Source organism: Sitophilus oryzae, unplaced genomic scaffold, assembly GCF_002938485.1.
Source record: "Sitophilus oryzae breed Bouriz unplaced genomic scaffold, Soryzae_2.0 scaffold_1244_pilon_pilon, whole genome shotgun sequence".
Taxonomy (NCBI): domain Eukaryota; kingdom Metazoa; phylum Arthropoda; class Insecta; order Coleoptera; family Curculionidae; genus Sitophilus; species Sitophilus oryzae.
In genome coordinates this window covers 235,794-244,938 of record NW_022145887.1, presented here as the reverse complement: position 1 = coordinate 244,938, position 9,145 = coordinate 235,794, and the positions used below count along the sequence as shown (strand labels likewise).

General features: G+C 32.4%; 1 protein-coding gene across 2 annotated transcripts in view; it reads right to left on the bottom strand.

The window, feature by feature from the left end:
* Positions 1 to 202: 202 nt before the first annotated feature.
* The window catches only part of LOC115874218 (innexin shaking-B), a 171,653-nt gene continuing 162,710 nt past the window's right edge, over positions 203 to 9,145 (bottom strand). For both annotated transcript variants that reach the window (XM_030889310.1, XM_030889311.1), the window contains exon 4: positions 203 to 1,028. In XM_030889310.1, coding sequence (XP_030745170.1) covers positions 490 to 1,028 — 539 coding nt within the window. In that variant the 3' untranslated portion in view covers positions 203 to 489. The remainder of the gene's footprint in view (positions 1,029 to 9,145) is intronic.

The window sequence follows — 9,145 nt, the reverse complement described above, 5'->3', positions numbered from 1 at the left end:
AAAAATGTGACATCGAATTTGACAATGACAAAATCTTATTTTTGCTGGTATTTTAATTGTAGCTTTCTCTGAGCCGTATTATAAATTTTTAGTAATTTGAAGGGAGATTTTTGCAAATAACTTTTAAAAGTCTATTCCAAATAAAACAAAATTCTAGACAACAGCACAACTTTAACGCCTCTGCGAAAATGTTTAACAAAATTTTTGCATAAAATCATCTGGTGAGATAATATTTGACTTTTTCAAAATTTACATGGACATTCCTGTCCCGCGTTCCTATGCATCACACGGTATACTGTAGGTCGTGAAAAGCTTTTTTTCGACAGTATCTTTCTTTATTTTTCGTTGATAATATCTGTATCTATATTTTTCGTCGTAACTTATCTAGAGTATACTAAACATAAGGCACCGCCAATCGTTAGCCTAAAAATAATGATGAGATTTCGAGAAATGAGATCCCAATAAAAAAACACCAAACTAAATGCTTTCCTACGCTTCCTGAATTTCACCCTTAAATCCGGGCGCGTGATGAAAATCGTGCCTGTTCAACTTATGTGCCAAATCCTGTAACACGTCCCTAAATATTAACGAGTCCACGTTTTCGCCTAACATATAGAACAGAAACCAATCGCCCATTTTGCTTCTACGCACTATCGTGTCTATAACTTCTCGGCGCACTAACCTATAGCGAATGCGCAGTAAGTACACACGCATGCGCGGTGAAAATATGATTATTATCCGGTAAACTACCGTGAGGAACGTGAGCACAGAGAGAATGATGAACCAGAACCACAGGAAGACGTAGATTTTTTCGTTGACCACGTTGAGAGGTAGGATGCAGAGGGCGTCGTGTTTTTCCTCGTCGCCGGAGTGGCCGTACTTGCGGAAGGTGCACTTGGTCATTCGGGGGAAGATCTGGATCATGGGGTCGATTCGGTCCTCTTGGTCGGTGTTGATGAAGGAGATGACTTCGAGGCCGAACATAAGGAAGGCACCGTCGAAGAATCGGTTCATGAGGAACATTTGCCCTAGAAGAATCATATAGTTAATTTAACTTATACAGGGTGGTCCGAACTGTATTCTGGAAACTTCGGCGGCATATTCTGCAGATAAAAATAAATAAGAAGTTTCAGATATACAGGGTGTAGAAGTTTCATTTTTATTTCGATTTTTTCCAAATAATTTATGAAGTAACGTCAATATTTGGATGAAAATTGGCATCTGGGTGTTTTTTTAACATGATAAATTTTGATGTCAATATGACTCCTAATTGTAGAGGGTGCCACCGCACCTGTATAAAACTACTGAATAAAAAATATACCTTCACGACGTTTTTTACGTAGAAAAGATCTCTTCGTAAAAGTCGCCACGAGTAATGATTCCTGAGATATTTGGAATCAAAATTATCAATACCTCTCATCATTCACATAAATTAAACATGTTGACTAAATAGCTATTAGACTGAAATCATAAATTTCAAATGTGTTTGTGCCAAAAGTTCAGCAGAAACTATTTTATCATAATTTTTTCGAAGAAAAATTTGTGTTTAATTTAAAAGAATAAAAAGTTCCCAAATTTATCATTTCAATCAAATAATAAACCCTGTATCTTCCAAACTTTTTTTTTATTTTTTTATTAATAAGTTCGTAAAAGTGTAAAACTAAGAATTTTAGGACATATATTTACACGAAGTTTTTTACTCATTTTTTTTCCTGCTGAATATGCTAATGCAGTTTCTGGAATACAGTTCGGACCACACTATATAATATTTCAATTTAGATAATCTGTTGCATCGTCGACCTTTATTTACATAATTTGTTGCACCGTCGAACATAGAATATTCCATGAACGAACATAGAATATTCCATCTACATGAATTTAATTTTGATGATATTATGGTTTGCGAGAAAGAACCAAACTGGTATAAACGCAACATAGGCGAAATGATTCATATCAATTTGAACAGGGTGTCAACATGAACAAACATGAGGTCTGATACCCAGGGTCTCAGTGTAATATATAGCAACATTTTAAATAAGTACAAAAAAAAATAATAAAGGAAAAAAGGTTTAATCATGCAGGGTTTTTCTTGTTTTTTTTGGGGTATGTTGGGGGTGCTTTCGTGTGTGAACATTTTGTGTGTCTTTCTTTCAGGGCCGGCGGAAGGGAAATATTGAGACCGGGCGAATACCCTACCTGGCGCGCCCCCCAATAGTTAACATGTTAACATAACAACTAAGTATATTTAGGCTACTCTAACAATAAAATTTCACTTAAAGGTACTTCAAAATTCTTCTCTTCGTTCAATCTTAGTACGCGGTTGTTGTTTTTTCTATACCGGGTGCATCTTGAAAGTGACTCACCCCTATAACTCTTTTAATTTTTTAGATAAAAAACGAAATTTGGTATGTTAGTATATGACATAAATTAGGATTGATTGACTTATTCAATTGTTCTTGGTCATTTTCTGTTTCAACGAAAAACTATTGATTTTTAAATGGCACCGACGGTAGGTATATTTCTGGTTTATTCGATAGAAAATGACACTCTGAGTATAATGACATATCATATGTCAACTTTTGACAAGTTTGCTCAAAAAAATCGTATTTTAAATTTCAATCTACAGTACCACGTCTGTGTTAAAAATACTAATTTTTAAACAAGGAGCCTTGGAAAAATAGATTTGATCGTCTAATATTTTTCGTGTCTTGTCCTGGTGGGTTAAAAAATGCCCAAATCGTATTTTTAATCATATGCCAATTTTTTCAAATGGAACAAGTTGCTCATTTGCATATTTGGAAAAAGAATTTTTTACGAATAATTTTGTACCAAACACTTGATATTTCGAGTCAAATTGTCGTTATGAACCGTATGTTACAATTTCAAATTTTCAATTTCAAACCATATTATGCGAAAATTTCAAAAGTTGACATATGATATGTCATTCTATTCAGATTGTCATTTTCTATCGCATAAAGTAGAAATATACCGAGGTTGACATTTAAAAATCAACAGTTTTTTTAATTTCCGGTGAAAGAGGAAGTGATCAAAAACAATTGAATACGTCAATTAATTCTAATTTATGTCGTATACTAACATACCAAATCTCGTTTTTTCATCTGAAAAAATAAACAAGTTATAAGAGTGAGCCAGTTTTGAGACGCACTTGGTATATAAATGATAAGTATAAGTGATCTTTGAAAACATTACTATTATTTAGTTGCAAGCAATTGCATTATTTTTCTATAAGAATTTAAGAAAAACTTCTTCTCTTTTTCACAATCAATTATTTCGTACAGAATCAGTATAGGTATGATCAGATACAGTTTTGAGATTTGAGATGCATTCATTTGTCTTGCTTTAATGAGAAATTTCTACGATTATGCTACCATTTACATTGTATTTCTAGATATTCAATCCAGAACAATCAAAATCACCAAAAGATTGATATTTTTGCCACTACTGTTAATATATTAATGTGGCAAACTTACAAGCTTTTTTTGATAATGATATCGGGTAATAATAGGATAGCTTCTTGCGAATTGAATATTTGTTTCATATAATTTTAGGGCAGATCAGCCATTAACAAATAAAGGGTGTGGGTAGTGGACAAAGTGCAATTTTGAGCGGTCAGTCTAAAACTGTCAATTTTGCTGGCTCTTGACCCAAAACAGTTTACTGTTTAGAGAAAATTTATAAAAACAAGAATTATAGAAAGAAGGTTATTTACAAAATCAGTTATAAGTAAAATACCACGAACAATTTTTTTTTAAATATTTTAGTTGCTGGCGTGGCGCTCCTCACATTCGGCGCCCCGGCCCTTCCGCCGGCCCTGCTTTCTTTAAAGCTCTCTTACTTTTTCCGTCGCGATTGTGTGTTTCTTCCTTGTGCAGAGTTATTGTTATGGCAATATTGCCAGTATTGATATTGCCACATTGAAGTTTTGTGGCTGTTTTTAGGGCCAGATGTTACGGCACTATATGATACTATATCCAGTGACTTACGCACCATTAAATATTGGTGCGATTCTAATCTCCTATGCCTCAATCTTTCAAAAACTAAAGTTTTGTCATATAAAAGTACTATACAACCTTTTGTACTTAATAACACCACTATTGACGTCGTGGACTCGGTGAGATTCTTAGGACTTGTTGTGGACAACTCTTTAAAATGGGACTTACACATCGAAGCCTTATCAAAGAAACTAAGCTCTGCCTGTTTTGCGCTAAGATCAGTGTCTAAGGAACTTAACTCATCAACCTCTAGAATGGTCTATTATGCCCTTTTTGAGTCGCATCTTCGTTATGCCCTTCCATTCTGGGGTACTTGCTGCGCGACAAAATTTGATCGTATTTTCAAACTTCAAAAGAGAGCAGTTCGATACTTATTGGGACTAAACAGTAGAACTCACTGCCAGAATTTCTTTAAAAATTTCAAAATACTGACTCTTCCTTCCTTATTCATTTTTGAATCCGTTTGCTTAATCCGCAAGCACATATTCTCTATTCCGGAAAGGCCTTCTCACAACTATCCACTTAGGAATGCGGAGCACGATATTTATCTGCCAACCCCGAGCTCAGAACTAGTTAAGGGCTCAATACTGTACAATGCCAAGAAAATGTACAATCATTTGCCTTCGAATATCAAGTCACTTTCATTCTTTCCCGCATTTCGCAAAGCTCTGAAATCATACTTACTGGAGAGAGCCCTATATGCGGTAAACGACTTTTTTGTTGATGTTTAATCATGAACAATTTTGAATTTTAAAATTTTGATCATCTCACACACTGGTCAAAGGTCAAGTATTTAATATTTTATAACTCGAAAATTATATCTATTTACTGCGTACTGTTCTGCAATTGTCCATATATATTCTTTTTGTTATTTTAATGACTTAAATTTTTTTGAATTGTATTATTTGCATTCTTTCCCGCATTTCGCAAAGCTCTGAAATCATACTTACTGGAGAGAGCCCTATATGCGGCAAACGACTTTTTTGTTGATGTTTGATCATGAACAATTTAGAATTTTAATTTTAATATTTTGATCATCTCACACACTGGTTAAAGGTCTAGTATTTAATATTTTATAACTCTTGATTTTATGTTATTATAACATGATTTTATCCATTTACAGTTTTCCTTTTGTAAAATTTTCTAGATACGCCTGTGTTCTGCAATGTCCATATATGTTTTATTTGTAATTTTATGACGTAATTTTTTTTTGAATTGATTTGTATTGTATGACATTTTTTGTATTATTTGTATATTTGTTTTTGTGCTTTTTTTGTTTTGCTTTGTCGATGAAGCTGTTTTGGCTTTTTGTACAATAAAGCGTTGTTTTTTTTTTATCTACACCTGTTAATTATTTTTGTTTATACATATTATATACCTACTTGTGTACTCAATGTATTATTTATTTTACTTTTCATTCGATTTTAACTAAACGCATTTTTTTGCTTCTTTTATATTATGTTTCTTTAATTTTTAATATTTTTTTAGTCTTTTATCTTTGATTTGTTGATAAATAATTTAAAAAAAAATATTTAATTTTAATTACTATCGGGCCCACATTATGATTCCGTTTGTTTGTTTATGGCGATGCCGACCGGCCTGCATCAGAGCACCAGAGATACAGGGAAAGAAATTAATGATAAAGGAAACAAAAAATCAATCCTTTTTTTGGTACCGAAATTAATTCAACTGGTGTCAGTACGACACAAACGGAGCATCGGTGTATATCGGGCCAAAAAATACCCTTTAAGTTTCTGTTCGATTCGTCTGTATGTGTCTTAGTGTTGGCGGTTGGAATGAATATTTGTAGGCATAATATGGATTAATATATGTTTTGGGTAAGTGGTCAGTTGATTTTATTTTGATGTTTTTAGTAAATAAAACTGCTTCTCCTATAGTACCTGAAGAAGCGACAATAAAGTCGCGAATCGTCGCAAAAACATTGTTTCCTTTCAAGCCTTCCCAAACACGAACGATTTTTTTTTGTGCATATTAACTACTGGGAACTAACAATAATCATAATAGAATATTTCATGTACATTTTTAAAATGATGTATAAATTTTATCTCATTACAGTTTACAGAAAAATGTATTTGAAACTTTTCAAAGAACTCCTTAAAATGAAGCAAATTGTTCATTTGGAATAATTTGATACGAAATCGTTTTTGAGTTATGAGAGATACTAAAATTCTAAATTAATTAAAAAATAATCCGGTCCTTATTGAAATAGCAAATATGCCACCGTCAGATTTCAAGTTTTAAATGTCAAATTGAGGTTATTGTTGCCAAAAATAATTTGTAAATATGAATTATAAAACTGAAGAAAAAATATATAGCTTAGTGGTGTTACGGTGGAAATAGTCTACAGGCGGTAAAGATTTATTTTCTGTACATTTTCCAAAAAAGGCCAGAAGAGTTATTAAAGAATACCGAGTGCGTCTCCAAAATATAACTTTCTATAATTTAGTTTTTTAATTATAACTAACTAATCACGAAACTTTAACTATAACTTTTTTATTTTTTCAGATAAAAAACGAGATTTGGTATTGGTTCATCGATAAAATCAAAAGTATATGATTATTATTAGAATTGACGTATTCAATTGATTTTGACCACTTCATGTTTCACCGGAAATGACTATTTTGATTTTTAAATGACACCCTCGGTATATTTGACCTCGGTGTCAAAATTTGACAAATTTGCGCTAAAAGAAAAATCGTATTTTGCATTTCAATCTAGAGTGCCATGGCTGTGTTAAAAATAATGCATACAATTTTGTTGTTTTATTGTTGTACTGTTTATTTAGTATTAGTATTTCGTTGTACAGTTTCGTTGCCAAAAATTCATAAACCGGATAAGTCTATGCGCCCAATTGTTTCGGCTGTAGGCTCTCCGACTTATAATTTGGCAAAATGGTTATCAAGGGAGTTCGAAAATTTACCTAATCATGAACCCTCTTTTTGAGTTAAAAATAATATTGAATTCATTAACAAAATTAAAAATATAACATTGCATGAGGGTGAAATTTTGGTCTCCATTGATGTATCTTCGTTGTTCCCAAATGTTCCAGTTCCACATACTCTAGCGTACTTGAAGGAATTACTGAACGCAAATGGTCTCGACAACAAAACTGCGATTGAATATATTGAGCTTACATCGTTATGTATGAAACAAAATTGTTTTCAATTTAATAACAACTTTTTTGAACAGCGGGAAGGTACAGCAAAGGGTAATCCATTGTCTCCATTTTTGGCTAATTTATTCATGAGCAGGTTTGAAGTGTAGATGATATTTTTGCTGTTTTTGACACACATTCAGACACCATAGATAATTTTATTTCTAAGTTAAATAATTATTTTCTTTCCATAAAATTTACACATGAAACTGAGAACGACGACAGATTACCATTTCTACATGGATTAGTTATTATAAATACTAATAATTGTCTGGAATTTGATATCTACAGAAAAAATACCACTACACCCAGATATATTCCTAATGAATCATATCATAATTGTGAACATAAAATGGCTAGTTTAAATTTCTTAGTTCATAGATTACTTAGTTTTTCACTTACCAACGAAAGATATAAAATAGAAAGAGATTACATTAGGAATATAGCTCGGTGTAATGGATATTCTCCTTCACTAGTTGATAAAATAATTAGAGAACGTAGGTCTAGGTTAATGATTTTAAAGATACGTCAAAATATTTTTCAATACTGTTTGATAGAGAGTTATCACGTGGTCTAAAAGGAATTTTTAAGAATGTCAATTATAAACTTGTGTATAGTGCTAATAATAAATTATAAAAATTATTAGGTAATCCAAAGGATAAAACACCTCCACTGTAAAGGTCGGGTATTTATGAAGTTTCTTGTAAAGATTGCAATCAGAAATATGTTGGGCAAACTAGAAGATCAATATTAACGAGATTTAAAGAATATTTAGCTCCGATAAGATATGGTAGACCGGATAAATCTTGCGTTGCTGAACATATTTTTGATAAAGAACATTGTATAGATCTTAATAATTTAAAATTAATTAAACAAATCTCAAATTACAGGCAATTAGATGCATATGAAAGCATCAGAATTAATAAACGTAAAGATAGTATGAACAGAGACGACGGTCGAATTCCTTCAAGTGCTTTGTTCCTACTACTCTAGTGACGGAAATCTAACTGTTACGTTCAGTGGGCTCTGATTCGGTTGGCTAGATCTTGCCACGCCCACTCCGTACCAACTGAGCGAGTATATAAACGCTCAAATTGTACTTTTTAGGTTAGTCACTGGAACACACATGGGACCACAACATTGGGGCACACGTGTATATGGCTAATAATAAATTATAACAATTATTAGATATTCCAAAGGATAAAACACCTCCACTGGAAAGGTCGGGTATTCATGAAATTTCTTGTAAAGATTATAATCAGAATTATGTTGGGCAAACTAGAAGATCAATTTTAACTATATTAAAGAACATTTATCTCAGAAAAGATATGGTAGACCGGATAAATCTTGCGTTGCTGAACGTATTGTTGATAAAGAACATTGTATAGATCTTAATAATTTAAAATTAATTAAAAAGTCTCAAATTACAGACAATTAGATGCATATGAGAGCATCAGAATTAATAAATGTAAAGATAGTATGAACAGAGACAACGGTCCAATTCCTTCAAGTTCTTTGTTCCTACTACTCTAGTAGCGGAAATCTGACTGTTACGCTCGGTTGACTAGATTTTGCCCCGCCCACTCGGTGCCCACTGAGCGAGTATATAAACGCTCAAATTGTAGACTGTAATTTAGTTTAATCATCTGCTGATAATGCTAACATGGTTGGCGAAACGCGCGTCCCGCTTTTACACTTAAAAGTAAATGTGTTTTGGTGTATTGTGGTGATTTAGTATTTTATTTTGCTGTGTAACACCAAAGGTTCCAACCCCCAACTGTAGTCAAATCTCCACAAGAATAAAGAGAGAAATAAAGCGTTTAGCAAAACATAGACACTGCAAATCTCATATAAATCGAAATATCGGTCATTATTATATATATTTTTTAAATTGATAATCTGTAAGGAATTAGCGCTATAGTATAGAAATAATATGTGTTCAGTAATTTTTTTTAAT